Source organism: Carettochelys insculpta, chromosome 6 (assembly GCF_033958435.1).
Source record: "Carettochelys insculpta isolate YL-2023 chromosome 6, ASM3395843v1, whole genome shotgun sequence".
NCBI lineage: Eukaryota > Metazoa > Chordata > Testudines > Carettochelyidae > Carettochelys > Carettochelys insculpta.
The window spans coordinates 69,897,106-69,915,876 of NC_134142.1; the positions used below are offsets into that span (position 1 = coordinate 69,897,106).

Consider the following 18,771-nt stretch of genomic DNA (forward strand, 5'->3'; position numbering starts at 1 on the left):
GTCTTGTAGCAGGTGGTTTCTAGATACCCATCTGGCTCTATCAATCTGTTTCCTCACTTCCTTAGGTGGGACATCCTGTCCTCACCTATAGACACCCTGTGCACTCCCCCACTCCCTCCCCGTTGCTTCTGCCCATGCCTGCCCCGGAGCAGGAGAGCCAGAGAGCAGCATGAGGTAGAGCCACCTTCCTGTGCCTTCCATGCTGCTGCTGGTGAGTGTGGGGGTGAGGATTCACGCTGCCGGCATCAGCCCTCCAGCCCCACTATTCCCCCTGCGGTCCGGCCTCTCCCACTCCCCTCTAATCCTTGCTTGCCACGAGAAAGAGTCAGAAAGACTCAATCAGACTTTTTCATGTGGCTTAACAATAGTGGTGTCAAAAGGAGTGAGTAAACGCTGCTTCCCAACCTTCATTTTCAAACCATAAGAAATCTTATCAGCAAAAGAACAGTTAATTTGTAAGTATAATAATAATAATTAATATAATATGTGTATTCAGTCAGTCCTCATATGGAGCAGCGCTGGATTCTTGTTGCAGATTTTACAGGCCAGTTGCCTGGTGCTGGACATGACCAGCCAGTAGATGGCACACACTGCAATTGTTGTGGTCAGACAGCTACAATTTGCATGTCACAGGAGAGTAGAAAGCAACTAAAGTCTTTATTTCTCAAATGATGAGTGAACACCATACTTCCCAAGTGAGAAAAGATAAAATTCTGGTTACTTTGGCTACATCATTGCTTAAAAGTGCTTGAACTGTGACCTGGAGGAGCCCCCTGAATGCTCTCTTGATGTTAACACCACCACATTATCAGCAGTTAATGGGCCACATCTTCAGTGCCTGAATAGACCTTGTCAACGCTGGCCTACCCCTTGACTGAGACTCCATCTTTAAATCCTGCTCTGAACTCCCCCACCCCCACTCATGCGTCTGATGAAGTGGGTCTTTGCCCATGAAAGCTTACGTTCTAACATATCTGTTCGTCTATAAGGTGCCACAGGACTTCTTGTTGTTTTTGAAGATACAGGCTAACTCGGCTACGTCTCTGATACTTTAGAGTTAATAGTTAAATCCTTGAGGGGGCCATTTAGGGAGCTGGGGCAAAATAGGGGAGGAAAAAAAAAAGGATAGTGCTTGGTCCTGCCAAGAGGGCAGGGGACTGGACTTGATGACCTCCCGAGGTCCCTTCCAGCTCTATGAGATGTGTGTATGTATGTGTCTCTGTGTCGAATTCTCCCTCACCCTTTACTAACAAGGGCTCAAGGTGGAGGCAGTTATGGCAATTGTTTTTGTGAGGTGTACACCTGGCCACAGGGAAATAGCCACCTAACTCCCTCATTAGCCTGCCTTTCCTGTCAATCACGCCAACCTGAAGTGTTGGCCTCCTCCCATTGCCCCTTTGGACTGTCAGTCTCAGGGCCCTGATTACTCATCAGCCTTTCCCCCTCCTTTTGCTACTGGGGCTAGCCGGAACCCCACCCCCACGTTTTAGCAGGGGGTCAAGTGTCACCTAATGCGGGTTGACTTCAGAGTACTTTGTCAAGGCAGGTACTCTTCATCCTTTTTTTCAGGTGCGGAGCAACAGAAAGAAAGGGAAATGACTTACCTCAGAGGTCACTTAGCAAGGTAAGAGCCGAGTCCTGAATAGAACCCAGATTCTCTGGACCCATAGGACCCATCAGACCAAAAGTCTGGTTGGCATCATGGCCATGCGTAGGGAAGCGTGGGGTCTAGGGCAACCCTGCTCCAGGCCTGGTGGACACACCCCCTCTGCTGTAGGCCCCACCTCCACCCTGTTTCTGCTGTCCCTAGGAGGGTGTGGGGCCCACCCAGTGCCCTAGGCATGGAGCCTGGGGCATCCCTGCCCTGCCTCTGCTTTGCCCTGCCCCCTTTCCACCACTTCCCTGGAGCCTTGCCCCTGCTCTGTCTTCACCCCTGTTTTGTTCCCTCCTGCCCCTTTGCTCAAAGGCCCCTCCCCTGAGCAACACAAGTCAGGGGACTATGAAGGGGCCTGACAGAGGGTAGCAAGCAGGGGTCAGTGCCCTGCTGCATTCACCATGTCTGCAGGCTCAGGAGCAACCTCGCAGTCTCCTCTGCAATCCATCTCCCAGCCTACTTTGCTCAGCTTCACCACTTCCAGCTCCCACCACTGGGACTGTCCACCCCTTCCAGGCCCCAGTAATTGTGAGCCCTGCAGGTCCCACCCATAGGATGGTTGAGATAGCCACTGCATGGCCCTTTAAAGCACAGAGACAGGGGCAGCCACCTTGAACCATCCTATGGTTGGCATTTAGCAAATGATAAAGCAAATCTGAGAAAGTTACAGACTAGAGAACAAATTAACTGAGTGGTTAGGAAGCTATTGGTCCTTTAGATGTGAGGAACTGACTTGCCTGCAGTTTTATTTTTGGGAAGAAGATATCTCTCTCTTTCTCTGGCTTTCCTCCTCCAGAGAAATCATGCACTACTCTCCTTTGGGTTTTTTTCCACTGTTACGGCACGTTACCCAGAGTGGGCTGTTGGGACTACAATTCCCATAGTGTTGTGCTTTGCCTCTCTGCGCACGAAACTGAGGGCTAAGACTACAATTCCCTGCATGCAATGCTCCCTAGCTAGTGTATATCACTCGCCCTCTGTGGTCTGCTTCCAGTTATACGACTGGACTGGTGGTCAGACAGCAGCTGTAATGCTAAACTACATGGTGACCGTGCTGGGAATATGTGCGTGTGTTCCTCTTCTCCTGATCATGGCAGCTCCCTACATCAGGTCTGCATTAAATTAAAGTAAATTATTGAATAACTACTGTGTAAATCCTTTAAAAATCAGAGATTTTTTGCTTTTGCTAAATGGGGAAGTGGCAAATGCATTCTTAGTAGAGAAGGCAGATCAGTTTATTCGTTATGGGTACTTAGAGAAAGATCAGATAATATGCTCAATAATAAACATGAACATCAAATCTTTAGGGAAAAAAAAAACGGTTCCTGGGTTTACCTTATGTTACCATAAATTGTAAAACCTCTTCATTCCTCTTTATAAATGAAACAGATTTAACAAGCAATTAAATTGGTGGACTGGCAGCCAAACAGTCTATATTTGGTTTGAACTGTGCTTTGCTATCCCTTTGTTTTATACTCTTGGGAACGGCTCTCTGTGCCTAAATTTCCCCATCAGTAAAATGGAGCTAATAGTTAACTTATCAAGCTGCTATAAGGCTTAGTACATTAGTGTCTGTGCAACATTTGAAAGGCATAAAAATGCTGCTTTAAAAAAGTATGACCATAAATGCTTAGGATAGAGGATTAAGTAAAAGAAGAAAATTGTTTTGCTTCCAGTAAACTTTAATAGACTGTTCCCTTATCGTTTCTGTTTCCTAGACACCGGGTTCATGGTTAGCCTAACTAACACTTTAACCTGGTGACATCAGAAAAGAAGCCTCTGTTCACACCTTTTCCAAAAGCAAACAATCTCACACTAATTCCTGAGCCTGAACTGAATTGAGATTCCCTGAGAACTTCTAATTCTAATTTCTATGATTCTCTGAATCAATTCTCAGGTTAAAATAAGTCTTTGTACTGTTGGCAGTAAAAAGACCATACATTACACCTTAATTTATCACAGCTAACTTGACTACAAGATAGCTACTTCAAATGCTTTGTAAACTTTGTATAATTGCCTTTTCATTGTTTCTGAGCTCTTTAAAATTGATGTAAGGTGTCAAGTTATTTTGGGAAATACGAAGTTTCAAAGACTTAAAAAGATGCTGGAAGAAGGCCAAATTTTCCCTTGGTGTAACCACATTGTCTTGGTTAGATTTGCACCTGGGACATCTGTTCCAGTGCCTTAAGCTATGTCTAGGCTAGAGGGTTTGCGCACAAAACTGGTGTTTTGTTGACTACACGCAGGGAATGTCCAGATTCCCAAGGTGTTCTGTTGACAGAGATTTGGTGACAGAAAACCAGTCAGGACCTTCCAGGGGGCCCTTTGTCAACTGACAGGTCTTGTGGGACACTGGGCAGCCCTGTCTGCTGTACTTCCAGTTGGCCGTTTTGTTGAAAGAACCACTGGCAAGTCTGGCTGCTCTTTGTCAACAGAACAGCTCGATGTTGCAATCTGCTTGTCAATTTGGCCACCATCTGTCGACAGTTTTGTCAGAAGTTATCTCCTGAAAAAAACTTCTTTCCACAAATTGCTGTAATCTAGACAAAGCCTGTGTCAGTAAAAACCAATAGTGTCTCTGCTTTTTATTCACCTCACACTGTTTCAAATGCCTTTAGTGCTGGTGCAGTAGATTTGTTCAGATGGCCTAAGTGAAAGGAGGATCATTGGTTCTTTCACAGATCTTACATATCAACAGCCAATAGGGCAACAGCTCATCCCACTTGGGTAACAGCTCAGCAGTTAGCATTTTTGAGTAAAGACTTCAGAACAGCTATTACAGAAATACAGAATGCTATGCTCTGTGTTTGCTGGTGCCTAAGGCAACTTCCGGCTGGGATTGTGCCTTCCCACATGTACCTAGGCCGCAGGCTAGGGCTGGAAAAGAAGACCAGTATGTTGGTTAATGCTAAAGCCTAGGTGAAGATCTGGAACAGAAACAACATGCTGGAGCACCTGAGCTAGGATTTGGTGAGGAAAAGTGCCTTTCTTAGTTCATGGGATGGGATGGGAGAAAGGACTTGCCGACTGTGCTCTGGGGCGGTGTATAGTGCCTCCCTGCCCTGGAGCTGTACATCATGTTCCTTTGTTGAGTGGTGCTCATAACAAACCCTCAGCTGCATATGTACAGACATTGGGGTTCCCCGGTGCAGCATGACAGGGAAAACTTCAGATCTATGCCGCAAAGTAAACAAAGGATGTTCTGGGCTAGGTGGCTGTAGTACCTGGGCTTATGTCTTCTTTGGGCTGTAGCCACTGGAGACCAGGGCTCGTGGTTATAGCAGAATGGGCAGCTTGGAATACTATCCACTTCAGTGTGCAGGGGTTTGGAACATAAATGGGACCCTGCATCAATTGCTGTAATGATCTCTAAGAAAAAAGTAGCTAGCACAAGGGGGTGGGGAGGGGTGGGAAATTTATGTGTGACCATATAACTTCTGTTCTATATTTGCAACAAGTCTTCCACAAAATGTGGCACGTAAGATGTCTGTGAAAAGATTAACAGAATCTATTAGTCTATAAGGTGCCACAGGACCCTTCATTGCTGTTACAGATCCAGACTAACACGGCTACCCCCCGATACTGTGAAAAGATTGTGATTTTTCTGAACATGATTATGCTATTTGTATGCATGTATTGTTTTTGTAGTTATGAGTATTGGACCTATCCTTGTATTTCAAATGTTTGCTCCAGGGATAACACCCACAAGATATTTAGCCAGCACATCTTGAAGGGACTAGTCAAATTAAGTGGCTTATCAAGAGATTCTTAATTTACAGTGGACCATGAGAAATGTGAAAGGACTTTCCTGTAGAGTATATGAAGTACAGTAATAGTATAGGGTGTGTGGCTAATCCTTTGGGATCAGAAGAACCTATTTGAAGAGACTGGTTTTAAAGAACCGTTAATCTTTAAATCCACTGTTTTGGGCAGTGATACAAAGACTGGAATGGCTCAGAGAACTACTTTTCTGACTTTTTGTTAGCCAGTGTGGTGAAACAGATGGTTATTTTTGTTGCTGGTTTGGTATATCTCACAGGAGAATAATCACCATTTTGGAGCATATTTGACCTCTTTCTCAGCGGTTTGTCCAAAATATTGCTATTCTCAACTGAGAATGAGAGGATGGTTATGTGAGGGAAAGCAAGAACCTGTAACTAATAGTTTTTATCAATGTGCTCTTGTCTTCCTAATTGTTCTGAACACAGTATTGCTGGATCAAAGCCAACAAGGGGACTGCACAACACAGAACATTAAATGCCAAGACCCAAAATTGAGCCTGGTGACTAGAAAATTGTTCTTATGAATGCCAAATTACTCCTTTTCTTGTCCTCTCTTCTAGGAGGTACTTGGCAGGAGGAGTCTGTAAGTCAACAGCTAAGTTGAATGGGAAGGTAGTGGTGATCACAGGGGCCAACACAGGCATTGGGAAGGAGACAGCCAGAGATCTCGCACGAAGAGGCAAGTCACTTGTCCCCAGCTCCACCTCCGAAAGCCCTTCTGTAACTTAGATCTTTACTGGTGTCACTGTTTTCTTCTCTGGAGCTGGGAGGGGATGATCTTCACAGCCCCACCTACACTACACCTATAATGGAGTTTGGAGAACTGGTGACACATGGTTGTCTTCTGACCCCGTATAACACAGCTAAAAGTTATAATGGAGTTGGGATTCAACCATTTTTCTAGGAACCAGGCTAGAACCCTGGAGAGACCAGACTTTGATTTAAAACTGTTTGTTCAGCTACTACAAAGGGGGGGCTAAAATACATTCTGAATCATTTTAGAAACAGTGTCCTAGGCAAGGCCACCTAGGTCCAGAAGTAGTTCCTTCAAACATTGGCCCCTGTGCTGAGATTACCAGTATAGGAATCTGGTAGGACCAGAAGTGCTGGTTTTGTGCAGTGGACATCTGGCCCACAAGGACTTGGAAACTTTCTTCATAAAAGAACAGTCTTGAGAAGGAAGCACCCTTTGGTTACTGCCTCACTGGGCTGGATTTCAGCCAGTAACTCACAGGTGAAAGGCTGATTATCTCACAGCTAATTCCCTGGTGTACCCACTTTCTGGTCACAAATTTATTTGTAACCCTTTGGGTAGTTCATCTGCCTGTTTGTCCTGGCTTCCCACTGCTCATGTCCGTGTCACTGCCATCCTTCCCCCTTACAGGTGCCCAGGTAATACTTGCCTGTAGAGACCTGGGAAAGGGGGAAGCAGCAGCGTGTGAGATCCAAGCTGACACTGGGAACCAACAGGTCATTGTAAAGAAGCTGGATCTGGCAGATACCAAGTCTATCCGACAGTTTGCTGAGAACTTCCTGGCAGGTATGGCCCGTAGATGCTGTCACGCATGGGCATCTATCTTCAATAACTCACCTTCTCCCTGGTATTTATCCCTCTGATATATTTATTTTTGTTGTATGAGTCCCAGTTACTTTAACTAGATTTTTTTTTTTCTCTCAGTGATGGCATGAGTTCATGCTATCCTGAAGGAAGGCAGCAAAATGGTAACAGCCCACCCTGGACACATGGGCTGGACCAGTTCCACCTCACAACACTGCCAGCAATAACAAACCAGAAGGGAAGGCATACTAGTGCCTACGGACTTAAGCAGGCATGCCTTTGCTTGGTAGTATGATGGATAATCGCCTGGGAAACTGACAGATGTGCTGGGCCCCTGGGTAAGGTACAGGGTGTGGGCACTGGAAGTGGGCTCTGTGCTCCTGGAACAGGTGGGGCTGGGGACAGCCAGCCCTCAGCACTGCCTGGAACACCCCACACCAGCCTCCACCCTCAGCCTGCAGAGCCACCCCAAGTGTGCAGCGTGGCACTCCAGTGACAATTTATAGGGCCCAAGGCTCTGAGTCTTAGCTTCAGTAGAATTTTCAGGCCCTGAGTCAGTTGTCCTCTTTGTTCCCCCTTGTTGGTAGGCCTAGAATCACCAGAAACTTCAACAAGAGGCTGTGGCAGTATCCTTTCATGTTTTGGAGGGCAGGGACAGCTGCAGTCTCCTGGAGTTCTCTGGCTGATCTGTTCCATGCTGGTGCTGGGTGGTTGTCGTGGGATCCCTGTTTAATGCTCCATCCCATCCGTTGTTTCTTGCAGAGGAAAAGGAGCTACATATCCTCATTAACAATGCAGGTGTGATGCTGTGCCCTTACTCCAAGACGGCTGATGGCTTTGAGATGCATCTGGGAGTCAATCATCTTGGTAAGGGTCAGAGGTTTGGATGTGGCAGGCAGAGCCAACTGGAATCTTTTAGTAAACATTTGTGTCAAAAATCCCAGGCTGAGACTTTGCATCCAGAACTCCTCCTCCCCTGCATTCGTGGGGCTGGAGAATAATTGAAGATCAGAGTCCTTTAAGCCTTGGTAGAAACCCAAGCTGGTTCAGGAGGGCCCTAAATTTCTGAGTGCGTATTATGGGGGTACTGAGCTGGCAAATGGGGTTACCATCTCCTGCAACCTTTCGCCAGTTCCAGCTCTTTGAGCACCCAGAAGTAGAAGCCACTTTTTGAAATTTTGGGCCCTGACTTGTCTGCATGCCTCATGTCTCCCATCTGTGAAATGGGCTAATGGTGAGGTGCCTCAATGCCTAGTCTGCAGTGGTTTGAGAGCCTAGGATGGAAGGCACAACCAAAAGGCAAAGTAAAACAAATCCCGCCTCTCCTTAGGTCACTTCCTCTTGACCTTCCTGCTGCTGGAGCGCCTGAAACAGTCAGCCCCAGCCCGGATAGTAAACGTATCCTCACTGGCTCATCACGGAGGCAGAATCCGTTTCCATGACCTCCAGGGTGAGAAGTGCTACAACCAGGGCCTTGCATACTGCCACAGTAAATTGGCTAATATACTCTTCACCCGGGAGCTGGCTAGACGCCTGCAAGGTGAGTCAGGGAGGTGGGGTGGGCGAGGTAGTATATCAGCTGTGGCATAATCAGATCCTTTGGGCAGCAGAAGGTGGCGTTCAAGCTGGTGCTGGAAAGTGGCTGTACTTGTATCCTGTGCAGAAATGCTGATGTTCAAGATGGAGTAAAGAAATTACTTTAGGTGGTCCCTGGCAGGCGTTCAAGGTGGTCGGAGAGCAGGCACAGTCCATTCAGAGTGAGCAGGGGTTGGCCTAACACAGTGATTCCTGCTCTTGGGGCTGGAGGAAGGGAGTGAGCTGACCCTACTCAGAGGAGTGGGTTTCATTGCTTAATGCTTGTCAAAAAGCAAATCTGCAAACATCAAGGAGCTGCATTTGCACTGGCAAAGCAGCAGTTGAGTCACGGACTGCAGCTGAAAGGGCTTTTCAGCGCTGCTGAGCTCAGCATAGGAAGCAAGGTCCATAGTGGAAAGGCTGAAACTCAAAAGTATGAAAAATAGAGATAAGGTCTCTTATCTAGAGTCCTAGTACTAGAGTAAATGAACCGGGGGTTGTCCTTTACAAAGCAGTGGGCAGGCCTCCAGTGCAGTGATGGGCAACTGTGAAGGGTTAGCAGGCCTCACAAGTGGCTCTCCTTCCCTTCAGTTGGCTGCAGCAGCTGGCAGGGATTCCTTATGCAATCCTGCAGACCCCTCTTCCCCATTTGTCTCTTGCGCACCAGGGCCCTGCATTTCCCTGCTCCTGCCCCTCCCTCCCAGCACTTTCAGAGCACTGCAGATCCCCTGATTTGCACTCTGTCCCCCTCCCTCCCCACACTGGAATGCCACAAACAGCTGATCCATTGTGCTCCAGTCCTGGGAGGGAGGAGGAGAAGCAGGGACAGAGCAGGAGTCAGCGGATTTGCGGTGCTCCAAAAGTGCGGTGAGGGAGGAACAGAGCAAGGAAGCGTGTGGCTCCAGTGCCCTGGTGCAGGAGAGGTGCATGGGGGAGGAAGGCAGCTGGAGGGGGAACAGGGATGTCCAAAGGCTGCATATAGAGCCCCAGTGGGCTGGAGGTTGCCTACCACTGCTCTGTGTTTTGCCAGTCTGCTTTTCACAAGGCCTAAATGGGGCAGTGCTGTAATTGTGGTGAAATGCCCAGCTTTCCAGAAAACAAGCGTGAGGCAGTTCAGTCTGTCTAACGCAGCAGGTCTGACCGCCACTGCAGGCCCTGGGGCAAGGTGGGGGGGAGACCTAGCTCCGTGCCTAGAAGGGGTGGGGCCAAGGGCTGTGAACCCTTAGTACATCCCATTCCGTGGTGCTGGGGTCCCCAGCAAAGTAAACTATAGTGGTGGCTAGAGCTCCGGTACCCTTTGAAACGCTGGACCGTGGGGCAACTGCCCCCTTCACCTCCCTCCTCCATTGGCAGGCCTGGCCCAGCTATATCTGCACCTGGAGCTTTGTTACTTTAACATTTTGGGCATGGGAGTAAAGGAGGCTGTAGTGCAAGTAGGCAGGGTCTAATTTGATACATGCTCTTGTTGTACCTCTTGTTATAGGCACTGGAGTCACTGCAAACTCACTGCATCCTGGATCAGTTCGTTCTGAATTGGTCCGGCACTCGACTCTAATGACCCTGTTGTGGAAGTCATTTTATTTCTTTTTGAAGACTCCACAAGAAGGAGCCCAGACCAGCGTGTACTGTGCAGTGGCTGAAGAGCTGGAGTCTGTGACTGGGCAGTATTTCAGGTGAGCAGAGGTCCTTAAGCTGCTGGCACGGGGCAGAGTGATGCAACCCAGCCATCTCTGGGTATGGGGACGGAGGTGTGGACGGGGTAAGGGAACTGTATTGAGGTTTACATAGATCCAAGGGGGTCAAGTGATTAAAAATATGGATTAGAAAGGGGTTGATCGTGGAAGGGGACACCAAGATAAGTCTAATTCCAAGAAATTTTTTTACCTGTGTAATGCTTTAGCGTATACCAGTCCTGTAGCTACTGAACAGGTTCCTGCTTAAAGAGCAGGATGGGTATCACGGACTCTGGATTCTATTCCTACTTTGCCAGATTGGTAGCAAGAACTTGGGAAGTCACATAAGGTCTCTGGCCCTAATCAGCCCAGCTGGATCTTCATTGAACTCAGCTGAGTCACAGGAGGAATGAATTCGAGCCTCTGTGCAGTTTTCCCCCCACCTGCAAAAGGATGATGGTACTGGCATTTGTTTGTAAAGTGCTTGGAGGTCCTTGGATTGAAAGCGTGAGACGTTATATTAATAAGGCAGGAGCAAATAGGCTACGGCTGCGCAAGTACAGCTCAATATTTTCAAAATTGTGTCTCAAGTTAGATGCCTCTGTAAGTGTCCTGTTTCTCCAAAGCATGGCACATAGCAGGGAGCTTTGGGAGAAGAGATGCCTGCATGTCTGGGCAGGCAATGCTTTTCATTCTGTCCAGGGCTCTTCTCCCTCATTCCGTCCAGCTTTGTTTTGCTACAGATCTCAGCTGACTTGTCTTGGGACCTATTTAACCCTCTTCTTACCTCTTTCAAAAACTCTGGCTGAGTTTAACCAAGTGATCATCACATGTTACTCTTGCACAGCTATATTCAGTACTGCCTTTCTGCCAGGATTACTTCCACCATGACCATCTCACATTTGGGATTTTAGTATGGAAACGGCCCTTTGATTTTAGCGTGACTATAGTTGACATGAGACAAAACTCTGACATTCAGCTCCGAGGCTAGAAACACAATCTTCTCTTGTGATTGAACTGCAGGATTATTCCAAGATATGCTTTTGTGTCTGATCTTCAAGTACAGAGTTTATGCTATCTTAATCTGCCTTGGCTACAGAAATAGGTCCCCTAATCCTCTGTCTCGAGCTCTTGTATCACCCAGTACATAAAAATGTAGCTTTTTGTGAAGCTTTGCTGGAGCACATGAACTTTTAAGTGGATTTCAGGTTTGTGTTTAAAAAAAAAAAAAAAAAAAAAAAAGCATGAACTTAGCGGAGAAGTGGTTAGCCAACTGGCAGCTGGAGTTGTTTGTTGATTGCAATGACATCTCTCCATGCTCAGCTAATGTTGCAGTGTATTCCTCAGCTGTGACTCTCAGCGGGCGGGGGGAGGCGACCTCACTGCCCTTCCTTATGATCACTTGTGGGGTAGCCAGCCTGATTAATTTATAAGGTTCATGCATGTATAAGGGGCTTTACAAATGCGCACAACGAAAGGTCAGGCTTTCAGATGCATTCTGGATTGTGGTGTTTTTATAATGTGTCCCAAAAGGTCTTCAGTCAATGATGGCAGCTGGGTGATCCATGTAACCTTTATATAAGCCAGCCACAAGCCCAGCTTGGAACTGCAGGGGCTGGTGTTCTCTCACATACTAGCTCTCCTTGCTACCTCCACCAACACTTAAACTGAGGCCAGCTGCCTCCTTTCCTGCTCCCACACCCCCCCTTGTATGTCTTCCCCACCCCATTGAGCAAGGCTCCTGATTCTCCTCGCTGTATCTTAAAACCCAGGTTGAAGGAGCCAAGCTGATGGAAAGCAGCTAGTATGTCTCTGTTCTCACTGGACATTTTAACTGTGCTAATGCAGCCAGGACACTTGATGAAAGTCTCTTCTCTCCTATTGCAGTGACTGCCAGCCTGCGTATGTTTCCCCTCAAGGCCGGAACGATGAGCTGGCAAAGAAGCTTTGGATCGTCAGCTGTGAGCTGCTGGGCATCCAGTGGGACTGAACTGTGGTGCCCCTGATCTAGAGCTCACAGGGCCAGGACCTCTTTCTTGAGACCAGGAAAACAAGCTGCCATGCAGCCAGCCCCCTGCCTGGCACTTGCAGCCGCTGGACCAGTGTTTTTATAGACACACCCACCCTTGAACTTCTGTGATTGTTTCCTTGGAAAAGAAAAGCTGAGCCTGCTGCCCTGCTTGCTCCCTTTCTTAAATTGAAAGCTCTGGGGCAGGGGGCAAAGTGCAGTAAGCCATTCCTCATCCTTTCTTATTGTGTAACTATTCCCTCCTTGGTTTCCCTACAGAAGTGGTGGCTTTAGGCTAGCTAGGTTTTTAATTACACAGCCATTTAAACATTTTGCTTAATGCTCAGGGAAGGGTCTATACCTAGCAGTTGTAATCAGACTGACTAATGTGGGTGCTCTTCAGGGTATGCCCACTGACTGACTTGTCTTGAGATTGCTGCCTGAGAAGGGAGCTGAAAGCTGTGGCAGCCACCAGCACAAAGAAACAAGTCCCAGCTGAGCGCTGAGGCCCACCTTTCCCCTAGAGAATTAATCATTTGTATTCCTGTAGCTCTCATGACCCCACCTAGGCTTTAGGGCCACTTTGTGTTAGACCTGCTATGAACAGCCTAGAAGAATGCACAGTGTTTGCTCATGTAAGTGTACAGGTTCTGTAGCTTGTTAGCACCTAAGTTGTCAAGTAAACACTCTAGTGAGCCCTCAGCTAGGGCAGTCGTCCTGCTTAGTTTTACATAGCAGACAGAATCCTAGAAGAGGTTTAGTACGAAATACTTTTACGTCAGTTTGTCAATGCTGAAGTAACCAACATGTTGCAATAAAAGACACCTGTATGGTATGGAAGATCAGGGAAGTCAAAACAGTGTGAGAGAAGAGCTGCCTGTAGAACGAGCACTGTAATGTGACCCAGCCTCTACTTCGGCAGATCTCGACGTACTCAGCCTGATACATCCCTGCCCAGTTTGTGAGCCTGATGGAGGAGATTGGAACTGCAGCCATATAAACAGTAGACACTTTGAGCCAGTACTGAGCACATTAGCAGTAGGACAGATGCCACTCTTGCCTTCTTTATTTACATCGGTGTTGTTTGCCTGCCCTGTAGTTCTAGTGAGAGGCTGGTGTGGGGCACTTCCAATGTATGGGCCACACCTTCTGCAAAGGGCAAGTGAAGTTGGTCACTGCTGCAGCCATGTAAACTCTTCCTCCTCTCCCTGTGGTAATTGTGCTGCTTGCCTAATAAGCTGCCATATTTTGTAGTGTATGAATTTTATTTTCTGGGAGCATTCCATGGCTAAAATGTCAGAGCAATCAAGGTCTGGCTGCTGACAGCATTGTCTTCCACCTGGACGCTCAGTCTGTGTGGTCACAAGTGAATGGCATTTGCTATGTGAAGCAGATGCCTACTTCTTCATTAGGGTAGCACTACCCACTCTCTCCAGAAATCCAACCCTGCATGTTACCAGTGTGTTACCTCCAGCCAGCACTTTGCTAAATAAAATCATTCCTGTTTTATATTGTTACTCCTTCTCATACACTTGAGTCATTCTTGAAGGGGTGGCAGTGGCATGCATCAAGTTCATACAGTGTAGGGGTGAAATTAAATGCAATATAGGCTGTGTATCAGGAAGCACTTTCTTAAAGTGACAATTATAAGGTTGTGCAACAAATCTCCCATCTAATTCTGATATTTCTGATAATTCTGATATTTAAAGTTAGACTAGACCATACACAATTCACCACTGGTTCCCTGGATTGGAGCTCTAGTTCAGGGACACAGGCATATATCGGCTCCTTTCTGGGGCCACATCTACACAGGTAGCTTTTCTGTCAACAAAACTTGCTGAGCATCTACACGGTAAAAGCACTCTTTGTCGACAAAACTCAGCTGTTCAGCCAGCTGTGTTACACCTCTCCCTGATCAGGTAAACAGTGTTTTGTTGACAGCATGCCTGTGTAGACACGTCTGTCAACAGAGGGGGGCTTCCGGTTCCCCAGAAGTGTTTGCAGAGCTACCGGGCAGCTGTTCTGTTGAGAGAGGGCCAGGCAGTCCAGCTGCTCGCTGTCAACAGAGCAGCTTGCTTTTTTGATCTGTTTTTGTGTGTAGATGCTACCTGTCACCAGTGATCACTGTTGACAGAAGCTGTCCCTGTAGACATAGCCTAGGTGTTTTCCAATTTAGATGGAGCCCCAGACCAGTTACAAACACAAAATCTTAAAAGGGAGAGTTCAAACAATGCTAGCAGTGAATAACAGTATACAAAAGCCAGAGTGAAGCACATGACCTCTGCTGATAACACTTTATTCTCCTTTGTTCATTATAAACAGATTGTAACAGTTACCAGACAAATGCCTCTTTGACAGCTAGTATGCAATCCATTTTTACGCTTCGGTTTTTTTTAGGCCCATCACTAATTGCACTACTTGTGACACAAGCCTTTTAGGGTCAGGGCTAAAATTCCAGTTTTAGTTCTGCTGGTAAGAAAAAAGATCCTTAGACTTCCAAGTCAAGGATGGTCAAAATTGTAACAAATACTCTATAAAGTGCATAAAATACAGTGCAAAGAAGTCAAGCAGAAAGACAGGCACAAAAATGGCTGGGCTGCGGGGCAGGCACCGTTCTTTCCTTCTGTGCAGTTCTCATTCCTCTCAGGGCTGCATACAGAATAATGGTAGCTATTGCATCAGTGCCTCTGACACACTCCACCACCCACATTTAGCTGTAGATTTGACATTGACCCAAACCGCAACAAGGATCATACCCAATGCGATTAGTTTAACTTGCAGCACACAGTCTCTGGCTGAGACAATAAAAGAGTAACAAGATCTCCGAAGATAAGCGTTGTCATCCCTAATTCTTAGCTCTGAGCTACTTCTAACCCAGGTCCCATGAACTTAGTATCTCCAGTGGGGAGAGATGTTTGAGGCAGTGGAACTGTGGTTGTGAAACGCTGACATCAACCACATCCTTTTCATCTCATTGGAGGTCTGTGGTCTATCACAAGGACATCTATTTGCCTGCTTCGCTTACCTTGGAATTAGTTATATTACGCTTCCGGAAACTAAACATCTCTAGATTTCATTTGGCCACAAGCAAGCTGGGTGACTAATGTACTGGGGAGCTGCTGAAAGGGAAATTGAGTTGCCCACCTTTAAATGTTAGCAGTCTACCTTTGTACTACAAGCATTTTTTGGGCTACCAGTGAGCAAACTGGTTTTAACCACCACTCTTGTCGACTTTCCATTCTTTACTGCTTGTTTCTCCTTCCTTTTTTTGCTTCTCTGATTAACAGCCGCAGAGAAGCAACAGCCCAATTCAAATGCCCCTTAACAAGGTTAATTTACACCAGGGGTGGCTGCTGTTCAGTAGCGGGTTTAAGGTGCTGGGCTCACTCTTAAAAAGGACCCTGGCCTGCTCTGCTTGTGCTGTGCCTGGAGCAACTGGCTTCTTTCCTCCTTCCCCCACGCCTGTGCTCCTCTGCTCCCCACATCTCCCGCCACCAATCCCATGCTTGCTCCTTTTGGCTGGGCAGGTCTCTCTGCTCTTGGCCCCACCTGCTGACTTCTTTACGCCCCCAACCTCCTCTCCACTGTTTGTCCCTTTCGGCCAGTGGATGGTTCTTCTCTGTCTCCCCCATACACACAGCCATTGCTAGTAGGCAGCCATCAGTAGAGCTGGGACAGAAAGGAGCCCTAAGCTGTTGCCACTGAACCCTGTGTCTTGGGGTCACCTCTCCTTGCCGCTGCAGAAGCAGTAGGCTGGGGAAGTTGGAAGCTGCCTGTCCTCCCAGCCCATGCAAGGACACGCCTCCTTCACTGCAAGCACCATCAGTGCCAGGCAGATTGGGCTGGATGCAACCCTGTGGCTGCTCTGCACTTCATCTGTCCTGCCCCCTAGCAGTGAGCTGGGAGGGGGGAGTCCCTGCTTTGTGTTGTCTCAGCAGGGCTGGGGAATGGCCAGGGCATGGCCAGGGCATGGGGGAGCAGGTCAGTGGAGCACATGCTGGGATGGGAGGTGGTGGGAGGCAGGGGAAGGTTTGTGTAGTTTGGGGTGCTAGGCAGCGTGCTTCTGTTGAGTGCTGCGTAGTTGTGATGGGCACTGGGCAGTGAGGTGGGGGAGATCTGCACCTGGTAGAGTGGTGGGCAATGGGGAGGGAGCCTAGGCAGTTGTGCTGGGCAGGGGTGATGGGGCTATGTGGAACAGCACGGACCCACTCCACAGGGAAGGGGCATGCTGGCAGCACAGGCTAGGTGGGCCAGCATGCATCTGGCAAATGCCAGTTTGTAAACAGTGCCCTGGCACTGGGTGGAGCAGGACCAGCCCTGCTTTGCCATGCCCCATTGCCCCAGCCAAGGACTGAACTCCCTGCACCACGTTCCATTTCCCCCAGAGGGCCCCACAAATAGATCTGGAGCAAGGCCCACAAAAAGTTAATTTAGTCTGGCTACTGTGAAGCGAAGTAGACCAGCAGAGTGGGGCTTTTAGCCTGCTGTTGGCTGGCCACAGACACCTGGGGAAAGAGTCTGTGCAGGAGCCTGGGACTGTGACATCCAGACAGTCTGAGCCATCTGTTCACCCGAGGGATAAGGATGTTGGTTTTCTCTCTCCTCCTCAGCATGTACAGAACAATTCAGCTCAGTGTTTCACTTTGTCAGAAGGGGCAGATTTGCTCTGGTAAGGCCATTCACTGCACAGCTCAGCAGCCTTTGCTGTATGATTAAATTTCACCATGTAAACCCTTTTGTAATAGGAAGATGCTTCACATACAACACAAGGGGTATACAGTTCAGCTTTCTTACGCAAGTCCTTGTGACTATCCAATGACAGTTGTATCACGCCAATTTGATCCACTCAGTGAATTAAACCAGGAAAGCAAGAGGTTAAAAACAATCCTCACAAACTTTTTCAAGGTTCTCCCTTGTAGTGTATCCAGTTCCAATTACATCCATCCATCCAAGACCCAAACACCAGGCAAACACTTGCCAGTGATTTCAACATAGGGACATCTGCCATATACGACTAGCCATTGCCTTTCAAACCACTTAAAAGGATTTGCACACACAGTGCTAGTGTAAAAAACAATCAGTGATAATTAGCATAGATCTCTAAAAAGTCACCTCAGAAGTTCAGTCCCAATCAAAAACCTCTCTCCAACCTTTGCAATGGTAGAGTCACTATAACATGACTCTGCCTAAGAGAAATCAAAGATCTATGTGTCAGCCTACAATGAGCTCAGATGGACACAGGTTTCCTGGGTTAAACCAAACCAATGGCAAAAGAGTTAAATACCTCTTTGAAACAGGAGAAATTAATTTCTCCAGAATCCCTAGTCTTGCTTGTTCAGATTTAGAACACACAAAAACACCCTGAGGTAGAGATTATTGGTCATCAGAACACAGGATTGGCACTTTGTATGAAGTCGGTTCCTTCCCTTTAGCTGCAGGCATTCGAGCAGCCCCCTTGGCTCGCACCGAGAGATTGCTGAGCTGCTCTCCTCTGTGCCCCAAGATGTTTTCCCTTTATGGAGGCAGGTGCCTGTTAGTTATTTCTTGGCAGTCTGGGTGAGCCAGCTTTTTTGCTTGGGCTGGTGCACTGAAAGCCACTGGGCACAGATGGCCTGCACAACATCTTCTCCATTGCTCTCAGCCAACTGCTGCACATGCTGCACTAGCTGCACAGCTCTGGTTGTCTGTTGTCTCACTGAGACCAGGTAGGCAGAACGCAGCTTGTTGCACACCAGGTAGGCTTGGATCTGAAGGAATAAAACAAAGTTGTTGTTCGCTGCCGCTTCCTAGACTGGAGTTCTATCTGTAGGGGAGGGCCCAGTGGGAAATCTAGGTCAATGGGCTGTCAGAGGGTTTGCACTGGGATGCAGAGGATAGGAGGCAGCACAGGATATGCTCTGCTGTAAGAAGTGCGCTACCAAGGGCCAGTGCATTAGGCTTTTAAGAATGTGTCTATCACTGGCTTTTGGAACTTCCATGGGTGCTAATCGTGGAACGGCAGGACTCTTGCAGGTGTACCTCATGCCTGAAATCCTCCACATCTGAACACCAAAGATTCACAGAGGCATTCTGCCCATAGCCTAGTTCTTTCAAAGGCTCACATTAGAGTCACTGTAACACTGACAAAAATCAAATCCAGTTTCAAATGCTATGTAAAACAGCATGTTTTGTGGTCAGAGGAGGAGAGTGGAAATCAGGATTCCTTGGTTTAAGTCCCAGCTCTGATTATCATGTGACCTCTGCACCTCAGTTTTTTCATCTGTAAAATGGGGATAACATCTATTTGTGAATGTAGAGTGATTTGGGAGCCTTATACTGAACACTGTAGACAAGTGCAGTATATCTAATTAACAGAAGCCATGAATTTCATTCTTAGCATAGACAACAAAGAGGAGAAACAATTGAATTGGTGAGATAAAGGGCAGCGTGTGCCTACCACAAAGACAGTAATATAAACATGGAATAATAATGAGCTCAATGCTAGTCCCCCATCAGCTGCCTGCTGCCACTGGGAAATTACA

The 18,771-nt window shown here is 47.5% G+C and overlaps 2 protein-coding genes across 7 annotated transcripts in view; one reads left to right on the plus strand and one right to left on the minus strand.

Moving 5' to 3' along the window:
• Positions 1-2,664: 2,664 nt before the first annotated feature.
• Positions 2,665-13,761, plus strand: LOC142014540 (retinol dehydrogenase 12-like). The gene is made up of 7 exons (XM_074997213.1): positions 2,665-2,764; positions 5,997-6,115; positions 6,821-6,976; positions 7,757-7,861; positions 8,325-8,534; positions 10,053-10,242; positions 12,130-13,761. The coding sequence occupies exons 1-7, from the start codon at positions 2,685-2,687 to the stop codon at positions 12,230-12,232; spliced, it is 963 nt and encodes a 320-aa protein (XP_074853314.1). The 5' UTR covers positions 2,665-2,684; the 3' UTR covers positions 12,233-13,761.
• Positions 13,762-14,527: 766 nt separating this feature from the next.
• ZFYVE26 (zinc finger FYVE-type containing 26) overlaps positions 14,528-18,771 on the minus strand; it is a 78,815-nt gene continuing 74,571 nt past the window's right edge. For all 6 annotated transcript variants that reach the window (XM_074997222.1, XM_074997221.1, XM_074997218.1 and 3 more), the window contains one exon: positions 14,528-17,997. In XM_074997222.1, the coding sequence (XP_074853323.1) occupies positions 17,788-17,997 (210 nt within the window). In that variant the 3' untranslated portion in view covers positions 14,528-17,787. The remainder of the gene's footprint in view (positions 17,998-18,771) is intronic.

Bases quoted from the DNA above. Each gene is read 5' to 3' on its own strand.
- LOC142014540 (XM_074997213.1), top strand. From the start codon at position 2,685: ATGCTAAACTACATGGTGACCGTGCTGGGAATATGTGCGTGTGTTCCT. The intron at 7,862-8,324 runs GTAAGGGTCAGA...GCCTCTCCTTAG, and splicing joins TCTGGGAGTCAATCATCTTG to GTCACTTCCTCTTGACCTTC. The intron at 8,535-10,052 runs GTGAGTCAGGGA...CTCTTGTTATAG, and splicing joins GCTGGCTAGACGCCTGCAAG to GCACTGGAGTCACTGCAAAC.